The sequence below is a fragment of the Stigmatopora nigra genome, chromosome 8 (assembly GCF_051989575.1).
Source record: "Stigmatopora nigra isolate UIUO_SnigA chromosome 8, RoL_Snig_1.1, whole genome shotgun sequence".
Taxonomy (NCBI): Eukaryota; Metazoa; Chordata; class Actinopteri; order Syngnathiformes; family Syngnathidae; genus Stigmatopora; species Stigmatopora nigra.
Genome location: NC_135515.1, coordinates 3,576,757 through 3,602,620, shown reverse-complemented (window position 1 = coordinate 3,602,620; position 25,864 = coordinate 3,576,757). Strand labels below are relative to the sequence as shown.

The 25,864-nt window shown below is 37.7% G+C and overlaps 1 protein-coding gene across 5 annotated transcripts in view; it reads left to right on the top strand.

Moving 5' to 3' along the window:
- nectin1b (nectin cell adhesion molecule 1b) overlaps nt 1-25,864 on the top strand; it is a 136,375-nt gene that overhangs the window by 68,687 nt on the left and 41,824 nt on the right. Inside the window, exon 7 of one of the 5 annotated variants that reach the window (XM_077722014.1) lies at nt 7,360-10,193. The exons of the other annotated variants lie outside the window; for them this stretch is intronic. Within the exon in view, the coding sequence (XP_077578140.1) occupies nt 7,360-7,850 (491 nt within the window). The 3' untranslated portion in view covers nt 7,851-10,193. Of the gene's footprint in view, nt 1-7,359; nt 10,194-25,864 lie in introns of those variants that run through there. 5 annotated transcript variants of the gene reach the window in all.

The window sequence follows — 25,864 nt, the reverse complement described above, 5'->3', positions numbered from 1 at the left end:
CCTAAAATATGGTACAATTTTTTTTCAATAATGGCCTTGAATTAGTTTTCTCATTTGTTTGCATTAGTTGTCAATGAGTTGATTAATTGTGGCATCCCTATTTGCTCCATAAACCAGAATAGACACAAATAATTGCTGCCAGGACTCCCTGTTCTAATAGATTGGACGTTTATCGCCGTCCACAACTGCGACTAAGTCCAACCTCTCTCATATACTCCGCAAAGCTTCCCCCTGTCCTCATCCACAACTCCATTTAATCTTGAACAATTTTATTGCCACTTCAAGACCTCAAGTGAAGAAAAATCAACACGCCTCCCGCCGCGGTTTACAAACGATCTCTCCCGAGGGTCATCTCACGGCGAGGGAAAAAGAACTGTTCCCACATTTTTCCGAACAAAAGACAACGACGACAACGCGGCGGACGATTACAGAACAATTGTCAGGCCTTTGAGAACAGAGAGGCCATTCATCGGGCCTCATTGTTCCCAGAAAAAAATATGAAGACGGCAGCGTCAATTTGTCCGTCGCACAAAAACACTGCGCGCTTGTTTCGGAAAGGGAATTAGCGTAATGAAGGGGCCATTTCCGTGTTTTTTTTTAGGCGCCGCGACGGAATGACAGTTTGCAACGGCCGTGGATTTAAAAAAAATTACTTTGTAGACGAGATGGGCTGTTTTTTATGTATTTCCGTCCCGTCTCGATGAGCTTTTGTGGCAGCGTTTATATAAAGACGGATTGACTGCAGCTTGACAAAATGGAGATGGCGCTTTGGGTGCTCCTCCATCTTGTTTTGGAGGAGGAAAATGCCACCAAGGGAAGACACGTGACAGCGAAGTGTGATCTATCATCGCCGTTAGTTTCTGCCGGCTCTGCTCGTTCGGGATCGTCGGGGGGATTCCGACGTGGGACGGGACGGAAATCCGTCCTCCATATCCGACCTTCGGCAGAAGAAAATTAAAGGCGGAAAGGACTAGGATGGTAAAACAAGCTAGGCCTGTTTAAAAAAAAGAGCAGATTTGCTCGGCCTAATGCGGGCTGACCCAATAACTCCTCTTTATTATTTTTGTCACCACAGCCACTGGCAGGCAAAATGTGCATTAGGGAAGCCAGACGTGTCGGTTCTGCTCATGGCTCACGCTTTTAAGCGGGTATTAAGGAACACTTTATCAAAATGCAAAAAAGAAATGGAGGCAATGTCATGTTGTAAAAATGACAAGCACACTGGCTAAGAAAAATAGAAGTCAAGAATGCCAAATCTTATTCATTTATTCATTCTTTTGCTATTCCACTTATCCCCACAAGGGGTGGTAGAGCATATTGCAACGAACAGTAGTTTCTCGCAGACAAACGACCAATCATACTGATATATCTAAGGACATTTTCGAGTGTTCCCAAGTGGTTAGCGCAAGGGTGGGCAAACTTTTGGGCCCGGGGGCCACATTGACTTTAAAAATTTGACAGATGGGCCGGGTCAGCACAAGATACGATACATATAAAAAAGTGCATCCGTTAACAGTACATATGAAACATAAACAGAAAAACAGGACTAGAGTATTAACATACTCATCACTCATCATTAAAGTACATTAAAGTACTGCCACTGGCTTCCGCGTGACGGCGCCATCTTGGGGAGAAAAATAAATTCATTATCTGCTCATAGTTGTCTTAGATAAGATCCAGCACCCCCCACTACCCTTCGGAAACTGAATGAGTGGTTGAATGACCGGTTTGGTTCATATCAGGTTACGATTTGATTTCCGTTTCTGGACATTCAAGTTGAACAACTCTCGCCGACGCAATAACGTGACTAACGACAAAAAAAATGTGTGCTTTGGGACTTGCAAAAATACCTTCTGTTAAACGACTTGTTGTCCCACGTTGCAGTTGAGCAGGATTTCCAAGGCAGGTGTTCATGCATAACGTCACCTGATCCTTTATGGGAACCTAGCATCGGCCGGTCTTTGATGTCTTCCATCTTGTCCGTGCTAATTAGGCTCCAGTGACGAATCGGATGACGCATCGTCGAATCTGAGACGGAGGATTACGGGAGATCCTTTTCCCATATTTTTCCCACTTTGAGTGGGCGGGAAGATGTGACCTCTTATTCATGTGTCTGATGGAGGGCCTGTGTCTCTGTAATCCCATTAGATACGAATTGTGAGAAAAAAAACATCCCATACTGGAGATGCTTTCGTTGGATTTGGGAAAAATTGCAATAGAATGTTAATAATCGTGTGTTGGTGCCATTGACGGGGCTAGATGTCCAATCCATTTGAATTGGGAAGCAGCCATTTTAAAATGAATAGATAGAAGCTTTTACAACATTTGCAACTACATTTAAAAAATGTTGGGGCCTTCTAGATGCCCGAAAAGGAAACGAAAAATGGAATCAGTATTTTTTTAGCTAGCATTGCCATAATTTGACACTTAACAAAAGTTTGATAAGTCAACTGAATAAAAAAGCAGTTGTCACCGTTTTTCGACTGTTTTTGGTATTTTTAATAACATATTTTCATGCATTCAATTTTTTTGTGATTGCATGTTTTAGTATTTGTGCAGTATGTGAAATATTTAAAATTCCATTATTGGAACGAAAGGTTTCCTGTAATTCTAGAATGACCCTCACTTTATTAATTTTTTTTCAAAACCTTTTTCCTCAAGGGTGTCATATTTTTGAACTAAAAACACAGAAAAAAATGATTTAAAAATGACAATTATTGATTTAAAAGGGAGAAAATCAGGGTATTTAATATACATCTATACTCTTCATTTTAATTTGATCCTAAAACAGAAAGTCTGCACTCATGATTTACTTTCCCGGGCCACACAAAATGATCCAGCGGGCCAGATTTGTCCCCCGGGCCGCCACTTTGACACCCAGTCCTATATCATCGGCTTTTAAAAGTTTATCCACTACTTTGTCGCTGGACTATTCTACAGAAAATGGTAGGAAGGATAAGAAATCAAGTAGCAGTACTCCAACCTTTACTAGATGTTTCCATTGATTCAGAGGCGTGTCCATAAACGTTTGTGTCCCGGACACAAAGTGCACTCCTTCAAAAGTAAACACGACGTCAGCAGGAATGTTAAGAGAGAAAAAAAGAGTTTCAGAATTGGCGATCTGTAGCCACTTGTCTTCCCAGTGACATGTCAGCACACGTTCCAGCCAGGAATTTCCATTCCTGGGTGAACTAAGAGCAGACGGGGGCGTTTTTTATTGAAACTCGGGGCGTGGTGACGTGACTAAGTAAGGATGAGCAAGAGGAAATTACAAAGGACGACGTGTAGGTGTAAAAAGAGGAAGGACAACTAAAAAAAAAAAAAATGACATGTTTGCCATCATCATTTTTGATAACGGCAGGATTAAAACTCAACACAATGGATCAAAGTACCTCTAAATGTCCTTGTTATTCACTTTTTATGCCAGTTTTAAGTCATCATTCAAAACATAATTCAACATTTTATTAATGTTTAGTATCCTTAAATAGATTTATTTCTAATCTGGGCAATATTTCGCTTTGATTATTACATATAACCCAGTTAAGAATGACTTTAAATGTATTTGAGTGCTGAGTAAATCAATAGATGACACATGGTGTGGTTAGCTAAATATATCTATCTGTACAGATAGATATATGTATATATACACATAGATATATTTAGCTAACCACACAATGTGTCATCTATTGATTTAAGCTCCAGCGCTCCCTGCGACCCTAGTGAGGATAAAGCAGTTCAGAAAATGAGAGGAGACAAAAAGCCTCCCACCTTGCATTCGTTGAAATTGTATGATATATATATATATGTTTTTTTAAATATTATTATGATATAAGTAAATCAATAGATGACACATTGTGTAGTTAGCCAAATATATATATATATATATATATATATATATATATATATATATATATATATATATATATATATATATATATATATATATATATATATATATATATATATATATATATATATATATATATATATATATATATATATATATATATATATATATATATATATATATATATATATATATATATATATATATATATATATATATATATATATATATATATATATATATATATATATATATATATATATATATATATATATATATATATATATATATATATATATATATATATATATATATATATATATATATATATATATATATATATATATATATATATATATATATATATATATATATATATATATATATATATATATATATATATATATATATATATATATATATATATATATATATATATATATATATATATATGTCTATGTATGCATTCACATAGATATATTTAGCTAACCACACAATGTCATCTATTGATTTACTTATATCATAATAATATTTTTTAAAAATATATAAAGGTGTATGTATACAAAAATATTGATATATTTAGCTAACCAAACAATGTGTCATCTATTGATTTGATCAAAATTTCATCAAATGCAAGATGGGAGGCTTTTTTTCTTATCTCATTTTCTGATCCACTTCATCCTCACTAGTGTCGCGGGGGTGCTGGAGCCTATCCCAGCTGATTTGGGCTATAGGCTGAGGACACCCAGAATTAGTGACCAGCCAATCACAGGGCACTAAGTAAAAAACAACCATTCATGCTCACACTCATACCTAGGAGCAATTTAAAGTGTCCAATCAGCTTCAGTCTTTGTAATGTGGGAGGAACCCAGAGTACCCGGAGAAAACCCACACAAAGAACACACAAACTCCACACAAGTGGACCAACCTGTATTTTATTCCAGATCTCTCACTGTGATCCCAACACACGAACCACTCTCCCACAGGGCCGCCCAAGTCCATTATATGTCAATATATTTTTTTAAATCTCCATCTTGAAAATTGTCAGGCATACTTTTCCATCTCCCGATCCAACCTCCTGTCCCACACACTTGGTCACTAAAATGTTCCCGGGCGCTATAAATCTTCCAGCCGATCAAGTCGGGTGCAAAACGCCATGATGAATGCACCCCGACGGAGGATGGTGTCATCAGAGCGTGAAAATAAATAAAAAAAACAGGATACGGGGTGAAAAAAAAACTGCAGTATTTCATGTTATTCATTGCCTGTATAAATCTATCGCGCCCCTGGATTGAATTATCGCCTCTCACTGTGCATCTTGGCACCTATTAATCTCAATGGTACCATTTTAGTGCTTCCAAGTCAAGGTTAAGGCGCCATCGGAATATTTTCTCGCTGTGTCGCTATTAGAGGCCGCCTCGTGTTGCCTGGAACGGGATCGAGGCTGTTTTATCAGTCCGTTGGCAGGTGTTGCCGCTGGCGATGTGGCGTCGGTGGTACGCCGGCTCCCTCCCGCGCGCTGTCACAGACAATTCTGCACCCGCTATGTTGTATCCAATATAAGTTATTAATAGTGTTTCAATAACCATGACTCTAAAAGGGGGCAAAGTGTGGGAATATGTTTTTTTAGTTGAGTGTTGTTTACAGGGGAGTGGAGATGGTCAAAGTTTGTTGAGTCGGGTTCGAAGACAGAAAAGATATCCTTCAGTTTTGGTTTTGGGGGGAAAAATGGGGATTTTATCGACCATTTAAAGGTTGGAGTGGAAAAACTAAATATTTAGATTTTTTTTTTTAATAAATGGATTAAAAGAACTGGATTAAAAGCCCTGAATATTCCGTTTTTTTATAGATCTAAAACAATGTTTAATTTAGCTTTCTTTAAATATTTTTAGGTTTTACAAAATGATTTTTTAACTAAAAACACCGAAAAACATGATTTAAAAATTACAATTATTGATTTAAAAGGCGGAAAATCAGGAAATGTAATATACATCTATACTCTTCATTTTAATTTGATCCTAAAACAGAAAGTCAGCACTCATGATTTACTTTCCCGGGCCACACAAAATGATACGGCGGGCCAGATTTGGCCCGCAGGCCTCCACTTTGACACCTGTGGTCTAAATGGTAAATTATGTGGCATATTTTCCAAAACACACCAATAGTGCAAAACAAACTATATTCTATCAAGAATAAAAAGTTATATTCTGTCTATTTACGTTGTTTAGTTATCAGCAGCAGAACATAATTAGTTTTTTGGGGAAATATCTCCATTTTTCTTCATCTCCCTTTAGTCATATTGGCGTTTGACATATCAGTCAAATGAATCCCGAGCTTTTTTTCAGAGTAAAGTCCAGTTGCCATCAATGGGAGCCCAAAATAAAGGTTATTTGACGAGCTGGAGAAAATGGGAAGTGCTTATCGCTACTTCTTTGTGCCTTTCATCGACTGAAGGGCTGTTATTCAGGTGCGGTTTTGTCTCAAGCCAAGAATTGGATGATGCCAGGGTAGCACAGGTTGTGACTTGAAAGTAGTTTGCCATTCTTTTGTCCCGCGTAAAATTTTTCCTTGTTTGACTTGTTGAAATGAAAGCCTTGAGCTAACAGGAATTTGGATTTGCTACTTTTGACAAGTTCGTTTCGCACCGGAGAGCTTGTTTTCGTTTCTGACTCTGTTCCTTGTATGTGTTCATTCTTCTTATTGCTGCTTTGTACGCTTTCCGGCTGTTTGCTTTTTTGGATCTCCGCTTCCACGCCGCCGCCGTGTCCGTCCGTGGCTTATCGAATCAAACCGTATGGAATTTTCCATTGCTGGTTCGTGCATGAATTTTGCAAATCACTGCTACTCACCTTCATACGGAGTCCCAGACATAATTAGTTTATATCCACGCATAAAACATACATAAATTCCATTTAAAACCAAAATAAACCTCACAAAAACGATTGAAAACACATAAAACATACATAAATTCCATTTAAAACCCCCAAAAACTTCACAAAAACCCAATAGATTGAAGACATGATTAATTATCTTGTGAAATCCTGTTCCATTCCTGCACACACGTCTAATCTAGATGTGCAGTAATTGATATTAATAACATTCCAGGTCAGCCTAGTAAGCAAATGGAGCAGCAGATTGTATGGAAAATTATTGGTAGATGACACGACATAATTAATCGCTGTTTCATGTAAAGTTGTGCTCCATTTGCTTACCCAGTCATCCAAAATTGTCTGCAAAAAACGAGTATTTAATGTCGAAACATAGCCTCCAATTTGCGTTTCTGGTCACAGTCTTCACACACAAGATCTGGGGCTCCGATTTATGCTTTTGCATGCTGCCTGATTTGGTCGGGAATGTCCAGTATTGGGCCTCAGGGTTAAGGGGGTCCTTCCTTTCCCCCCCTTTACTTCCCCCATCCTCTTCTTTTCCCATCCTTCCTTCATCAGCACGGTTGCACCTTCCTCCCACCAGAGCACTGACACACTCCCTTCCATCTGTCTTTTCCTACCCAGAATTCCCTAACAACCCACCCAGGGGCCATGAGATCCCGCCGGAGCAGCAAAGTGCAGGTGTGGCCATCGGGGTGGCGGTAGGGGGCGTAGCCCTTTTGGGGGCTGCCGCCATACTGCTCTTCGTGTTCCTACGCCGCCGCCAACGTACCTTCAAGGGCGACTACAGCACTAAGAAACACGTTTTCGGCAACGGCTACAGCAAAGCCGGCGGCGGTGGGGGGCTTTCGACGCACCCCCCAGTACCCAAGAACCTGCAGTACCCGGACGACTCGGACGATGAGAAGAAACCGGCTCAGACGGCGGGCGAACGTGACTATGACGGCGAGGCCGAGGACCTGAAGAGGCCTTACTTCACGGTGGAAGAAGGCGAGAGCCGCGACTACGACGAGCGGACTCTAGCCTTCCAATACGACCCCGAGGCCGAAATAGCCGATGATATGATCTCCCAAACCGACGGTTCGGTTATCTCCAAGAAGGAGTGGTACGTGTAGCGAGAAGTCAAGCGGCCCTGACGCAACTTCAACCCCTTCAACCTCCATCGCCAACCCACAGCGGTCAAACTGCAACCCCACCACTACCCCATTCACCGGAACCACCGTTTCCTTCCTCACTAATCCCCGCCCCCTTTTCCAGATCCCTGAGATCAAATTCTATGTCACGCCGTTTTTGTCTGGAGCCTCATTTGGGATGCAAACTGTGACCCAGTAGAGAAGATAGCTACTGGGTTCGTTAGTGTCTTGGATCAAGTTGTAAATGTCTTAAAGTGTAGAGAGTGGGAGGGTCTTTGAGTGGCTCACCTCCAGACCCACACCGGCCACCTACCACCTTCGAGGTGACTGGATCGATCTTTATTGTTTCATAATTTCACTTTTAATCCATGAGGCTTCTTCAATTCTCACATTTTCGGTGTGGAATTCACCAAAAGTCTCTGAATCTTTTAAATCAACGATTCGACACGATTAACAGATTTCCACTTACTCTGGCACTTGATATTTTAAAGAACCATACCTCTTAAAGTACCAGTATCTAAGACTAGAGTTTAAGGTGCCACTATCAAACACTAAGAAAATAAATCATCAAGAAGCAAACAGATCCATAACTAGTTTCCATCTGCATAGTTGAAACGAGTCGAGAATCGTTGTGTTTAAGGAGTGATGAGTTGGAATACGAAATTCAAAGTAAGTCTCAAAGAATATTATTCCAGGGAGATTTTACCACACAAGTTCAAACCAGAGTGTAAAAAATCACAAACGCGACAAAAGTGGTAGAAAACGAAAGAACATCCCAAAGGCACATCTCCCATTCTATCAACAATGGAGATAATGAACGATCTAAAAGCCAGATCTACTATCTCACATTCACTTTTCAGTCGAGTGCCTCCTGGGGGTGATAGAGAACCTTTAAAAAACACTACGGCATCCAACCATGCGGAATCTTCAGCTTCTCCAGAGCTGCCAAATACTACAAATCATTCGTACATTTTGTAGCAAAACTACAAAGCCATTTCGACAATTTACATAGTGAGCAATTGTCATTTTTCAATCAGAACTCCACACCCGAATTGCCTCGAACTGAAGTCTTAGATTAAAAGTGAATCATCTTCAAGAACCAAGAAGAACTAAATAGAATCATGGAAATATTCAATCATCATATCATAAACATCTTTAAAACGGAAGCCACTCAATGGCGGAGGTTTTCTCCCAAAAAAAAAACCCCTCCCCTGGCAAAGAGTCTGACACTGGATGCATTTTGGCTTTTCTTTGGGTATCTCCATCACGACAAACCTTCACTGGCCCCAAAACCCTTGCTCACAATCCCCATCTCCGTTATATTAACAACGTTTTTCCCTAAAAAAAAAACCCTCATAGGGACTTTTACCCCTTTTGGGGTGGCGATATCTGATTGGTTCATCGGTGTCTTTAATCGCTACGATGTTGTAAATGTTTTAACGTGTAGACCGCTCGTTGGTGGAGAAGTTTTTGGGGGGGTACGTGCGGAAAAAAAATGAGAAGAGTCTGACACTGGATTCATTGTGGCTTTTTTTTCTTTAAAAAAACATTTAATGTCTTACAGATGGTTTGTAATATTGCGATCAAAACAAAAGTAGATTTTTTTGGGAAGATGGTTGGGATTTGAACCCCCTTAAATGGCTACACAGAGGCAGAATGAAGCCCTCTTATCCCCCCCTTTTCTGACATTTACAAGAGTGCGCTCAAGGGGGTGCGAAATGTCACCAAAAACACTCGAGCGCTCGCAACTATTGAGGTGGCGCTAAAGCGTCTGTTTATCTCACAAAAGACGAAAGCGGAACCTCCGACCAATCAAAGGGAACACCACATCGGCCGTCTTACGGAGAGATAGGTCGCCTGCTGCTTTCTTGTTTGTTGTTGTTTATTTTTTTTCCCCTACAAAAGGAACACTTCTTTGTCTATGGTTGGTTTTCTTTTGAGAGTAAAAAAAAACTAAAAAAAAAACACTGTTACTAAGTGCTCGGAAAAAAATATACAAAGTGTATTACGCCTTATGTTACAATGGAGGAGATAATGATTTGGAAGCCTTGCAGGAATGTAAGTTTTCTCATTAAATTTTTTTTATGGTAATAGACAGAATTGTTCATCATCATCATGTGTTTTTTTCATGTTTTTTTTAGATAAAATGGATCCTATTCCACCCTGCGCAACAATTGATACTATTAAGAGCCCTCAATAAGCTAATGCTCTTATTTGTAGAACGTCTGAGGACGTCATACAAGGTGAAGTTTCTCGCTTTTACGATAATTCCAGCTCATCTGTAAAAAGAACTGATTCAAAGAACAGATTGAACAAGTAAGTGAACCCTAAGAAAACAAGGTAAATAAGAGAATTTTTCTAATTTTTTTTAACTTTGTCGTCTAAACTCCTCAAATTTTAGCTCCATTATTACAGAAGTCACCAAATCCAGTCCTGGAGGGCGCCTATCCACTTCATTTTTTCCACATTTCCTTCCCCCAACACACCTGAATCAAATAATTGGGAGCTCTTTTTTTTGGCTTCTGGACTGCCTGCTTAAGTTGATTTGATTCAGGTGGAAGGGAAATAAAACAAAGAGACTGGATAGGAGCCCTCAAGGACTGGACATGGCCACCTCTGCTCTAGTGAATTCAGGTAAGGGAGTTATTTTTACAAACTAGATCTGTCCATTTTTATTATTTTCAGAGTTATTTAGCTACAGGTTTTAATCCGTAACCGGATGTTTGGTCGCTGGACGTTTGGCCGCCCGGTCTTTTGGTCGCTGGTCAAATGTACTTAGATATTAAACATTACTTAGATATTAAACTCTCTTTCTTAGATATTAAACTCTCTCTCTCAGGTAAAACTCAGTTGAAACCAGCTCTCAAAATTATATTCATGAGAGAGAGAGTTTAATACCTGAGAGAGTTTAAAACCTGAGAGAGAGTTTAATATCTAAGAGAGAGAGTTTAATATCTAAGTACTGTTTAATATCTAAGTACATTTGACCAGCGACCAAAAGACCGGCCACCAAACGTCCAATCACCTTTCCAATCAGGCGATAACAATTCATAGGCTGTTAATTCTGAGTACCCCCCAAAAAGTAGGATATATCCATTTCCGCTTTTGACTGGCGGCATGGTGTTTGCTTTTTACTTTTGCTTTTAAAGACAGCGGTCGATACCAAATGACTGGTTTCGCTTTGGGTTGACCGCAGTGCTTTCACCCAAGCTTTTCGACGAGGCGTTTAGAAATTTAAAGGCAGGCCTGTACTCGCTTCTTCTTCTTCTGACAATCATGTTTTCAAGTTGACAGAGATTCCAATAGCCTTCAGGTCCTTAACAATGTTTACAACTTTTGTTATGGTCCCACGCACAACTTTGTGGAGTCCATAAATGGCCGGAGGACTGTAATTTGGACACTCCTAGTCTAATAGGTTCTGTCTGTTACCAAAAAAATGTAATGTCCGTGACTATAAAATAGACATTTTTATTTTTAATTTTTAATTATTCAGCAAAGGATCATCATGTCATAATCTCCTCCACTGTATGCATGTTTTTGCGTGTGTCTTTTTGTCTTCTTTTGACGTTGACAGCCACATAAACATCGCTAGTGCTTTTTAAATGACAACTTTATGAATATATAAATATAAATAGGAGAGCGGGAAAGGCATCTGGCTGGGTTTATTGTTTTTTTATGTTTTTTTAGATGAGCATGTCAAAGATTTTAGAATTGTAACAAAGCGGAGGGCGTTCAGAGGGCGGTGTCATTCTTTTTTTCCCCTGTTAAATGCTCGCCAAGTACAAATTTGCTTCGTTAAGGTCAGAAATCCATATTTTTCTCATTCATATGTCATATCATCTGATCGCACTGTGCATTTAGTGCCTATCAGAACCCTCAATGTCCATTTTTTTCGTGTTATAGTCCTTAAAAAACGTCTTAACCCCATTTGTGAGCACAAAAATTCACTGAAAGAGATTACAAACGCTATCCAAGCACAACGTTAACATGTCGCTTGACGTCGTTTATGTTGTCGTTAGCCCTTCTTATTTTTTTTACCATTTTGTAATAATAGTCTACTTCATTCCATCCTACTTTTTTGTACTCATCGCGCTGTAAATAGTGTACATAAAGGCGAGCGCCTCGGTCCGCTCTGCTTGTGTTTAAAGTGTCAAATTAATTGGGACCGCAAAAACCCTCGAGATTACACCTTAAGTCCCGCCCCCCTATTTGCGGTCCCTTGGCTACTCGTGTTTCTCAGTTTTACCACTACTAGGCGGCGCCAGTTCACTTTAATGTCCATGTTTTTGTTCTGGCATATTAATAATTGGTGGAAGGGTACAAGAGAAAAAAAAAGTGTCTATGTGCAGCAACGTGAATGTATATTTCGGAGGGTGTTACAAAAAAATGGAAAAAAAAATCACTTGTTCAAAATTGTGATGACCCAGTGAAGTAACTTGTATTTGTTTTAAGCATTAAATGAGTTCAATAGTTCAACATTTTGGGTGTTGTGCGATATGGAATTTTGAACGTTTTTTTTTGTTGAGGAGAGAAATAGGGCAGGTCGAAATGAATTATTAGGGAATACTAAAAGATAAAATGATTATAGAAAATATCCAGCTGAGGGATGGATTTGTTGAGTATGTTAATCGTCACAAAAAGAAATGAAGTCAAATTTGTTTCAAAAATAAATGAAACGAAATGGCTAACTTTTGTGGCTTTTTTACCCTAAATAAAATATATATAACAAAAAGATCAATGTTAAAGATGAAGACTAATGGGATATAAATGAAATTGTAAATATAAAAAAATAAGGAAAACAATTAATTTCAATTAAAAAATGAATTACTAATAATAAATGAAAAGTAGCAAGAGATAAACAAAAATAAAACTTTCTTCAATGAAGATCTTTTAAATATTTTAGCCAAAATATAAATGCACTTCTTTAAAAAAATATTCAATTAAAAATGTAAGGCAGAAACAAGACAATGTTTTATATTTTAGATTTTCTTTTTATGATGAAAAAAAGCGTAAAAATCGTCTGTCAATTGAAGGTTGTTTTTTTTCCAATGTTTTTATTTTTATTTATTTATTTATTTTAACTTTGCTGCCACCATCTTACTCCAAATCGATTGGACGTTTCACTAGTGATAAACTCATTTAAATCCCCAGACGAAAAACCGTACAGCACATGATTGGATGCCAACCATCAATTTGGGAAATTGCAATGAATATTCTTTCACTCACGCCTTGGTGCGTATCTGGTGGCCATATTGGTTGGGGCTACCAACCCTCAACTTCAACCAAAAAGTACTTCAAAGCCAAATAGCCCATAACAGAGCAGACAGAATAAAGCCACGACTTGCTCAGTGTTGACGTGTTTAAAAAAGAGTCATCACTTCCTGAACAGGGAAGAAGAATAGAAAAGAAAAAAATCAATTTTTCCTCATAAATGCCAAGAAGAAAGACGTCCTCCACTTTTGTTTACGACGCGGCCTCCATGTCACCATTTGCCAATTCGACGCACTCATCAAGACAATTCCCCGACTATAAAGTGGACCACCCAATAAGAATGATGTAACGCCGCCTCCAGCCATAGATAATACTCAAATGTCCACCTGCAGTGTTTATGCGGCTGGCGAGGCCAAACACTGAGACGGACGGAGTGAGAATCCAACATTTTTCACAGTTGTAAAGTGTCTGCGGGGCTCCCGTCATGTAACCACACTCTCCCAGGGTGCAACTAAGAATCTGCTGTTGACCAGTGTACAGATGGATGTCGATATTTGGAAATTTGGACGTTTGGTCGCCGGTCTTTTGGTGCCATTTGGTCGCCGGTCAAATGTACTTAGATATTAAACAGTACTTAGATATTATACTCACTCTATCTTAGATATTAAACTCTCTCTCTTTTAGATATTTAACTCTCATGAATATAATTTTGAGAGCTGGTTTCAACAATTAAACTCTGTCACCATTTGACCAGCGACCAAAAGGGACCAAAAGACCAGTGACCAAATGACCGGCGACCAAATGACCGGCGACCAAAAGACCGTCGACCAAAAGGGACCAAATGACCGGCGACCAAATGACCGGCGACCAAAAGACCGTCGACCAAAAGGGACCAAATGACCGGCGACCAAATGTCCGAGCACCATTTTAGTGTTGTCCAAACAAAAAAAGTCATTTTGTGTTTTCCACTAGTGTAAGAAAATGAATTAAACTCCAACACACTCATCATAGTTTTAATTTTAAATCAAATATCTATTATCCAATATAAATTACTTTGGCTTGAATAATAAACATAGTTCACTAAAATAATTCATATTAATTGAGTTTATAATTATAAACCAATAGTCAGAAAATGACAACACATTTGGTGACTTCTTCAAATGTTGACAATTTTTTTTTTTTAACTAATAGAGAAATTCTGCAAGGGTGTCATACCATGTCACCGTTTCATATAATTTATAAATAATATTCATATTCAAATAGCCCACGACACAACTTTACATAATCTTAATCCACTAAAAACAAACGCAAACATCATCGTCATTTTCATCTAAACAAACATTGGCTCTCGTCTATGTGCCTTTTAATCGTCGCTTAATCCCTTTTACTTTTACGCAAATTAAATAGAAATAAATATGTAATCAGAGCGGTGGCGGCGTGTAATTAAAAATAACAAACAAACATAAAACATCCTCTCAAAGGCAACAATTTCAAAGACTCACATTTACCGGCCCTTCCAAATGTTGTCATTTTAATCAAATCCGCTGCCATGGGCGGCCATTTTTTAGCCCAAAAATCTTACTTCAACGGCGTCGTAACATATAAATCAATTAATTGTGGCACTTTAGATTGATTTTTCTATCAAAAAGCCCCAAAAACTACTACTAATATCTAAGATATTTAATCATAAATCGATAAATTGTTGACATACAATGTAATGTTTCCTATTAAGACGATAATCAACCAAATTTGCACATTTTAATGTCTAACAAAAACATGAAAAGTAGCAAATAATAAGAGGACGCACTTTCTCTTTGTTCTGATTGGCCCCGCCCTTATTCTCTTTCAAAGTCATCACCCTTATAAGATTGATGATCTTTCCTCAAATCACCTGTTTTGATTGGACACAAAGTCAAATTTGGTAAAAAGATGTATTTTTCGTCAACCCTAATATATTTCATCTTGCCATCACTTCATTAAAACACAATTACTCCAACCTTCAAGTTTTTCCTTCCGTATTCCTGAAAACGAAACTTCTCGAGACACGATTCGCTGCTCGACTTAATTTAGATGAGTCGCTTTTGGCAGGACTGACAAACAAAGCAATCGGCGTGGAGTGGGCCGCCGAAAAAGCCGTGCGTCGCTTCTTATTCATCGCCCGTTCATCGCCGAGGCCCCGACGCTTTACTTTGATTAAGGGCGCCGCGTCTGGTTGGGAGATAAAGGGTCGACGTCTCGCCGACGGCCTCCGGGGACTGGCAAAGGGAAAGAAACGATTAGGCTCACGTGCCACTCAATTACGCCATCCCTGAAAGCAATCTCTTCTCAGGATGCAATTATCCAGGACGGATGGCGAGAGGGCCGCTGGAACTGGAAATCTTAGCCCGTTTAATAGATCACACGTGTCCCCGTGCTGCTACCTTACACTTCCTTCGCCCACAAAAAAGTTGGAAGGCAAAGAGTCGAGGTTGGGAGTAACTTATTTTGCTGCCTTTGTTCTTATTTCCAACATTGGGACATTTTCTGATGCTTTTCCCACTTTTACTACTGAATTACTGCATAGTTGAATGCAAGGGTGTCAGACTCGGGTTGTTTCTTTTAGAAATGGATTAATGAAACTGGATTACATTTTTTTAAAGATTATTTGGGGTTTTTTTCTTAGTAAGAGAAAATCATATATATTATAAAATAATTGGTTTTCAATTCAAAAGGAAACTCTTTTTTGTTATGTTTAATATTAAAGTGGAAAACAGAAAATATTTGTATGTATTTTTAGATTTTGCAAGATGATTTTTGACCTAAAAACACAATAAAATTATTAAAATATTGCAATAATTTATTTAAAAGAGGGACGATAAGGAAATATAATATACATCTATATATATCATTTTAATTTGTTCCTAAAACAGAAAGTCGGCACTCATGATTTACTTTCCCGGGCCACACAAAATGACACCGCGGGCCAGATTTGGCCCCCGGGCCGCCACTTTGACATCTGTGCTTGATTGTAAAGTTGGCCATTTTTCGTAAACAATTCAGACTAGTTGGTCGAGTAGTCTCAAGCACCCCCGTCAAACGCTGTGAGGATGAATTCAAACATATTTGGCTCAGTCAGGGAACGCCCACTTTTTCTGGTTGTGACATCATCAACACAATTGATGATTATTTTGTTTTAGCTTTCTTGTACAAAGTTATTTTGAAAGGGAGTTTGAGTAGTTGAAGCTGTATGTCATCTGTTATTTTTTCCGTCAGCCAGCTGCAAAAAGAAGTATAATTAGGATCTCATTTCACAATTAAGCCATTTCTGTCACTTTTATAGATGGGTTTGTCTCGAAAATACAGTCTGTTCTCAAGCTTTCATCAGATCTTTAAAAAACAGAAGTCTTGAGCAATTGGACATAAATGGTGTCATTGGCCATTTCAAATAGTGTCAAAGTGGCGGCCCGGGGGCCAAATCTGGCCCGTTGCATCATTTTTTGTGGCCCGGGAAAGTTAATCATGAGTACAGACTTTCTGTTTTAGGATCAAATTCAAATGAAGAGCATAGATGTATATTAAATGTCCCTATCTTCCCCCTTTTAAATCAATAATTGTAATTTTTTAATCCATTTTTTCTATTTTTAGTTCAAAAATAATTTTGTAAAATCTAAAAATCTATATAAAAAAAGCTAAAATAAACATTGTTTTAGATCTATAAAAAAACTGAATATTCAGGGCTTTTAATCCATTTATTAAAAAAAAAATCTAAATATTAAATCTAAAATGGTCCGGCCCACATGAAATCAAATTGCTGTCAACGTTAACGACTCTCGGTTGTGATTTGACGGAAAATGGCGCTCTCTGAGATTCAGTATTCAAACAAATAGCAAAAACCTCCATTTTTACTTGAGATTCAAACTTTCTGATGCACTTTTTTTCTCATTTACTCCCAAAGAACCCCCCTTAAAAACTAGTCTGTTGTTTTTAGTCGTCGCTGGCCACGCTCCCGGCTTTTTATGGGAAGTTTTAACAGCGATCGGGTTTCCACCGTCGAAAAGCTCGCCGTCCCGAGGCCAGGGGAGAAAAAAAGGGGGGGTGGGCTGCTGTGACCACACTTTTGGAATTTCTTCTTCTCTTTGTCATCGAAAAATGGAAGCAGATGTCTGGAGCGTGGGTTTCTTCTTCTCCCGGTTTTTCCGAAGGAGCTCGTCACCGTCGCCGTGACGACCCATGAGCTTTTTGAAAGTGCCTTGCGTGCACGCGCACACAACAAAGGCGCATGTTGGGGATTTGATTATCTAAATGTTTCTCACGAGGCACAAAGTGAAAGAAGCGCTGTTAGCCAAGCCTCGGTGTAATTACGCGCTGGGAAAAGATGTCTTTTATATTCATGAGCTGAACAACTGGCTGCAATTTCAAAATGGATTACATGGGCATATTTCTCATTTGGAGTCCCCACGTCGTTTTTTAACATCACATTAACTTGCTCTTTTTTTTCCTTATTCTTTTTGACACAAATTCGGCGTGGCTACTTTTGTCCGTTCGTGTCTATCTGGCCTTGTTACGTTTGGTCCGATATCCTCACGTCAGACCCACAATTTTACAAAAAAATCAGTGATTTGCACCCTTAATGGTAACATGTACAAATAATTTTTCATATTTTCTGTACCACTTATCCTCACAAGTGTCGCGGGGGGTCTGGAGGCTATCCCAGTTCACTAGGGACACCAGATGTCGGACACCATAGATTGGTCGCTAGCCAATCGCCGTGGCCGGACGTTTGGTCGCCGGTCTTTTGGTCCTTTTTGGTCGCCAGTCAAATGTACTTAGATATTAAACAGTACTTAGATATTAAACGGTACTTAGATATTAAACAGTACTTAGATATTAAACAGTACTTAGATATTAAACAGTACTTAGATATTAAACAGTACTTAGATATTAAACAGTACTTAGATATTAAACACTACTTATAGACATTAAACAGTACTTAGATATCAAGCAGTACTTGGATATTAATCGCTACTTAGATATTAAACAGTACTTGGATGTTAAACAGGACTTAGATATTCAACAGTACTTAGATATTAAACAATACAGAATATTTCAGCCAGAATTTCTTTACATTTATCAAAATGTTCAAATTGCAGCCAGACATGAGCAGTTATTAATTAGTAGTAGTTTATTTTCAATGTATTTATTATTATAGCTCGGTTGTTCTTCCCACTGGGCCCTGCTATTGGCTGGAAACCAAGATGTCCCATCTACTCCCCATAGTTGGGCTGAAATAGGCTCCAGCACCCCCTTGTAACTAGAAGGGAAAATGAATGAATTAACTATGACTCATTTGGTATATTATTATTGTATCTATAGCTCATTTGTGTTGTTATTTAGCCATTATTTAAATATTTAAGGACATATAATGATATAGTTTCCTATTTTCACGCATTCAGTTTTATTTTTTAATTTTAATCCAAATTCTTATTACTCTCAGCAAAGTGTTTTTCTTTTTTTTCGTTAATACAATTGAACAAAAGAGTAAACTGGCGAAAGCCTAACATAAGGCGCAGGTTTTCCTTGAAAACACCGGACGGCTTCTTTTCATACAAGAGAGGTCATTGACCCTGTTGAGAATGACCTCGAGATAAGGTGTTTCTTTTTTCCTAACTGCACCAAAAAATGATTATTTTTGAAATTACATGAATAAAATATGAAAACCAGAGTATTTAACCCTTATTTAAATACTTTGAAATTCCAAATAATCCATTTTTTGAACTTTATTTTTCATTTATTTATGTTTTTTATTCATTTCACTGATTTATTCTTTATGTTATTACAAAAATAATCATATTTCTTAAGTCTAAAAATTCCGAATAAATATATTTAATTAATTTTGAACAAATAATATACAAAAAGGAAAGATAATTCATACAAATAACATTTTTTTCAGACTATAAGTCGCATTGCAGTGTAAATTGTATTTTTTTGACTTTATTAACATTTCTCCTATTGGCTGGCCACTTTCCCAATTCAACAAGAAAGTATCTCTCTCACCTTCAATGTCAATGACATTTTTTTTGCCACCTGTTTTGCCCTCTTCCCTCTCGAGGTCCAATCGAGGCCTGAAGAATAAACGAGCTATGTTCAGTGCGGCGATAAAGAAATAAAGACAAGAAAACGAGCCCATTTTTCACTAGGGTACGACTAAATTAAACTTGCACTCTATTTGCTCCTCCTCCCCTTGTGTCCTGTCCCTTCTAAAGTTTAATTACAAGACACACTCGCATGCACATTGCACAAAGGTGAGTATTTAAAGGGTCTTTGTTGGAGAAAGGTAGGACATTTTTTAAAGACTAATAAGACTAATACTTAGCTGAATATGACATTTAATTGGACCTGGATTTTGATGGTCTTGCATTCTATCCAAAAAAAATTGTGCAAATTTTAATTTTTCCGAGTGTGCTTAACATAATTTTAAGTTGTCACGTTGTGTTTACCAGCTGCCACTCGCAATTCTACGCCATTGGAAAAAATATTCACATTTTTTATTCACTTTAATGGCTTAATAAGTTATTTTATTCTATTTTTTTTTTCATATATTCATTTACATGTACAAGGGTTTTGGGAATAATAATATTAAAGATGTTGTTGCTAATTCAATGTAAAAATGCTATTTATTTAGATGAATAATATAACCTATAAACCCACTTCTAGAACCAATTCATTTTATAAGTAGAGGTACCATTGTATATGAAAAAAATACTTCATCCACTCCAAATATCCAGGACACAAATGAATTTTCTTGTCTAAAGAGTTATCTCTAGCTATTTACGTTGTCAGAAATTTTGGGTTTGAAAAGTAGCAGTTGGGTTTTGATAGTGTTTACATGAGCTTGCATTCTGGGTAACTGCCAAAAATCCAGACCATAAAAACAGTTAGTAGCAGCATGTAAATGTTTCTCTGTCATTCTCACTCAGTGTGGTGAATTAGATGAATCTCCATCATTACTGTATTGTGTATACTATGCCTTCCAACCAGTTGTGAAATGTGCATATCTAGAATAGGTGTTTATTTGTGTTTATTTCCCTTTGGACCATACAAACAAAGGCAGTTACGACACGTTATTGTCATAGCAATTTGGTGATCCTATTTCATTATCTTCACGTGAAAAGCATTCATCAACAGAACAGGTTGTTTGCCATTTTCATTTAACGACATTCAGACAGCAGGTGAAACCAGACTTTCTTATATACGCTTTAGACTTGACTAGCTAATGAAATAGAAACTGTCAAATTTCCTTTAAAAAAAAAAGCTTTGCACCTGTCAGCCATGAATTTTTGAATGGTTTACAAATTGCTGCAAATTGACTGTTGTGTTCTGGCAATGCACTTAGGGGGGACAATTTCATATTTTGAATGGCAATTGTGCGACATGCAGAGTTCTCAAGTACAGAAAATGTTGTCGGTGGGTTTGTGTGACTGACATTGATGGCGATAGGCGACCAATCCACTAGCCTAATCAGGTTAGTTCAGTTTTTGGGTCTTTTTTGGTTGACTTTGGGGCAGTTTCAGGTCAATTCTTATTGTTTTTGGGTCAATTTTGGTTGACTTTGGAGCAGTTTCAGGTCAATTCTTATTGTTTTTGGGTCAATTTTGGTTGACTTTGGAGCAGTTCCAGGTCAACTCTTATTGTTTTTGGGTCAATTCCTTTCAATTTTAGGGCTATTCCAGATTACTTGATTTTGATTTGCCAGAAAATACTGGTAATTTTTTGTTCCGGGTCAATTTTTGCTGCCTTGGAGTTCAAGGTCAGTGCCTTTTGTTGTTGTTGAGACATTTTCTGTTGACTTTGGACTTCTTTCATGGTGCATTTTTACAATTTGGTGGCAAATCTGATAACTTGCTGTTGATTTTTGGATCATTTTGTTTAGATTTAGACATCAACAGCAGCCAATGTTTCTGTGTAAAAGCACTTTAGCCCTCCCATTACGAGTCATATAGGAAAAACGCTATGAAGTTAAGCCCAAATGCATGGCAGAGAATACACTGTTACTCATCTGCTTTGTCTTTAAAGCATTGATTAAACATGGTCCAGCATCAATCATAATACATGAAGGATGGCTTATGATGGCTAATCATGCGGGAATGGCAGGAGCACTTTGGAGACACGTTTGCTAAAGCGCCCTCCAAAGTGTTCCCATGTGGCTCTTTGTTGGCTTGCAGTGGAGCTTACCGTCCCGACGATTGCATGCATGCGTTCGTTCATTGGTGGCCAGATGCTTGGACGATCTGGACTATCTTCAAACTCACTGTAAAAAACATAAGAGCGATTGGGGTGTAATGTCGGGAAGTCACGCTGAATTTATTTGGATTATTGCTGCTTGCGGGTATGATTTTTTTTTTTTTTAGGCACCGTAAACAGCAGTTTTTGTTCATCTGCCACTGTAGTTAGATTGAAGCCAAGTACTATATTATCTTTTAGACTTTTAATACATGTTAAGGTTTTTTTTTTAATGTTCAGTGCACTGTTTGGTCTCGGGTTTTGTGTTTAACTGCAGTTTTTTGTAGTATGGTAAGAGGAATGTTGATCTGAGTCGCAGTAGGGACTGAGTTTACTATTTTAGAAGGACTCGTTTTGGTGAAATTCTGTAAAATTTAATTGAGAAAAATCTAAAAAGGTAAAAGAGGGATAAATTGCAGCATTCGGGCTATGTGAAAATGGGTTTTTGTTGTGGCGATTTGGGTTTATGTTGTGACATTTGCAGTTTATGTTGTGGGTTTTTGCTCCATGCTTTGGCGTTCGTGTTGTGGCAATTTGTGTGCTATTTTTTTGGCTGAGAATTTTTTCGTCCGCTAGGCCTTTTGTTTGATCACTTCTGTATAATTCCTGTACATTTTGAATCATTTATTCATGTTTCTTTAGGCATTTTGGTGCTGTTTGCTGTTGATTTCGGGCCATTTCAAGATTACTACCTGTTGAATTTGTGTCAATTGCCATTCGTTTTGGGGCATTTCTCTGCCAATTCATTGGCTGCTATAGCTTCCTACACATTTGAAAGCATTGTATTGGTATTAAATATTGGATAAAAAAAATGAGGAGCTGCCGTACACACATCATGAATATTCTTTTGTTCCACGATTTGTGAGGAAAGCGCATAGGCGCCGCCGCACAAGCAATTCTAATCGTTCCCTCCGTCGAATACATAAAAGCAAAGCAAAATGGATTTGTCTTCTCTCTGCTCTGTTTATTAGTTTTAGAAATCACTCGCTTGTGGTTAAAGGAATAGAAGAAAAGAACATTAAAAAGCATGTTATTACCATCCAGTAAAAATATCCTTCATTATTCTTCTCCGCCTGCCTTGTAATAACATACGCAGACAAGGAAGCCAAAGCAAACATGTACTGACCTTGATACTACCTTTTAGCTGTCCTTCAAAAAATACGAGCCCAAACAAGGATGATTGTTGTTATGATCCACAATCACATGACATCTTTAAAGCGCCAAAAAAACACAAGTATTCCATACTGAGCAATGCTGTCAACATTTCCCAAAAACGCAGATTTAAACTGTTTTTTAATGTTTTTATTTTGCACCAGTAGACCACAGAAAACTGTAAATAGATCGATTTCATTTCATGGCATCCTAATTCGATGATTTTTGTGTTATTTATTTTGGCTTTATGTAGTCATGCAATAGGTAATAGTACAACATAATTATAATAATTTATGCAGAGATAAAAATATGCAATTTTACTCAAGTATTCTGTTTGCTTTTCACTTATACTTGAGTAAATGTTTACTCGAGTAATATTATTCTAATCTTTGGCTACTCAACATGTCTCTTAACATGACAGATAACACCCAAGTGGTCCTAATCTTTCTTTCATATTTCCCCCCGTTTTTTCATCACGTTTACTAGAAAAAGAAGAAAAAAGATGGAAGTTTGCCCTGTTCTAAAACGGTCTGGGTTTTGGCAGGAAAAATGATAACACTCTTTGCTCCGATGCATGTTTAACACACGAACGCAGCTGTAGAAATGACTCACACACACAATGGTGGCTTATTCTGAAATCCCAGTAATGAAGGCGACCTTTAGTCCAATTGCCTCTCCCGCAAAAATATTAACGTTGACTCTTCCAACACACAAAAAATAACTTTGGGCGCTCCTTGTATGTTTTTATTATGATTGACAGATAGGCCCAACAACAACTGATCTTATTGTAGTTTGAATTCCACATTTGTAGACGTCACCATAGGGGTGTGTATTGCTTCATATCTTATATGATTCGTATCATGTTTCGATTGTTTCGTCCCGATAAGATGATGATTGGGATTTATGATCTCACTTTTGAAAAAAAACAGATCAAAATTGATCTAAAATATGTATTTATGAAACCTCATTTTGCAGTAAACATGTTTTGTTTAAATAACCTTTAATCTTGATAGTATAATTTTCAGTTTTTAGTGCAGAACTTTTCTACTGCTAACAAGCTTTAGTCCAAACCTTTAAATTGGGATTGTAAATGTAAAACGATGTGTATGACGGCTAACTGCTGCCTACTAGTGGATGGGAGTAGTAGTGCAGCCACACACTGTTTTTCCACCAAAAACGCACAAGTAAAAATCAATTCAAACAAATTTTGAATCAATACGAGAATCATACAATATAATATCCCGATACATCACTGCATTGAATTTTTAAAACCCATTTATGTAATCAATACAGTGTACAACATTAGATTAATCTGGATCGATCGTAAACCTTTTGTCAAATCAAACTGTAAGAGATTTGATCAAAATTGGCAAATGTCTGTGTAATAACTCCCAAAACTTTTTCTCATTGGCTGCTTTTGTTTTTACACTCCAGGTAGGAAACTTTATGTTTTTACAGTAATCCCGCACTGACTTTTTTTTTGTTTTTCAACTGCAAATGACTTGCTCAATTTTATATTTCTTGGAAAGCCCCCCCCCCCCCCCCAAACTCCCCCCCCCAACCCCTGTACTCTCTCCTCTCTCAATTTTCCCACCGCAGATCATTTTTCGAAAGACCGCAGCCGAGTCTTGAAATTCTGCGGCGGTATTTAGTACTGGAAGTCAGTCGCTCTGTGCAAAGCCTTTGAACGTCTCTTATAGTGAAAGGGTGGGGGGGGGGGCGGCTTCATAATGGGAGGGGTCGTGCTTAACTGGGCGACGACTCGTCTGGTATGCACGCAAAATCACAAAAGTTACCCGTTATTTGCTACCAGGTATTTGGCAGATTTGTGTCGCTACCTTTTTAGTCTTAAAAGCAAACTGGAGTGAACATCAGACGGCAGGTCTGGTTTTTGTTAGGCCATGCCCCCTCCTCAAAATCCCCCTCGAACCACCCCCTTTGGGCAAGAAGATATGCATGATAAATGTACATTCCTACACAAGACCACATCTTTATCCTGCAAAAAAAATACATTTTTCTTTATTGTACGAGAATTGTGGAGTCATGTTACATTTTTGTGGGTGTTTTTGGCAGTTTTTTCCACTTGTTGGAAAGAATGAGATTTGAAATATATTTTTTTAAGTAGTGGTAACTAATTTCCTGCCGTGAATAGAAAATTATAACTGCCACTTCTTGAAGTCGTCAATGGCAGCAAATAAATGAAATTTTAAGTTTGACATGATCTTGGTTAAATGAGATTTAGGTCTGGTAAGACTATAATTTATTGTTAAACTTTTCCGGCTAAAGATTTGAGTGAATTTGTTGTCTTAACATGACATTTTGTCTTCTTTATAATTCTCTAGTAGTCTTTATTGAGCATTAATAGGAATATAACCTCAGTATCATTTGTTATTATTACTATTATTAAGTATAAATTAAATTGCATTTTGACAAATACTCTAAAAACCGAAAAGTGCATTATAGGTTGGAATTAAACTTCTTGTGCAGGCCCTTTTGAATAATATTTTCATAATTATCTGCAATTCAAGCAAAATCATCTTTGCAAACTATAATTATGGCCCCCAAAAACACTCAAAATATATTTCCTAATTTTCCAAAATTCATACTTTTTAAATAAATGTCCTTTAAATGGTTAAAGCTACACATGGTAGCCATTTATAGTTGATGTTAGGATTATGACGAGGAAATATTTTTTTCCCTGGACCCAAAAAAAAAAGACATAAAATCCACAAATTGCAAAAATTGGTAAGTTTTCAGGCATGTCAAGAAAATCAACCCCCCCTAAAAAAAGTTATTCATTGAGTAGAGAGTGACTGTAATAGTTTTTAAATTGTACTTTGTGGCTTTGTGTTTTTGACGAGTCCGAAAGACAGCCAGAGAAAAAGCAGCTGTGTGAAGAGCTTTCCTTCATCCTCTTCATTTTATGCTAAGATGGATGTGCGCATATGCGTGCCTTTTTTTTTTATCAGCGTGACATGAGCGGCGTCGCAATGGCGCCGGAGAATGAGCAGAGCGAACAAGAGCGTTTGCCATTGCAAACACCACAGTCACACTTTACGAGCCCAGCGTCTCTTTGAATGTTACACTGGGAAAAATGCTAAAGAAATAGTACTTAGGGGTACTTTGTCTTTAAAATATCTTAATTTGTGGCATTCCCATTTGACTTTTAGTGCAGTTTTCTGGGCCTGAAAAGGTTTTCAGAAATGAATTGTCTAAAAAAGTGCTTTTTGTGTAGCCCCACCTCCAAAAATCCAACTTTATGAAATACATTCTTAAATAGGCATGTTTATCCAGATTATTCATGCCAAAATGTAGCTAAATTTGCAAGATAGTCGCTAAAGCACAGGTGTCAAAGTGGCGGCCCGTGGGCCAAA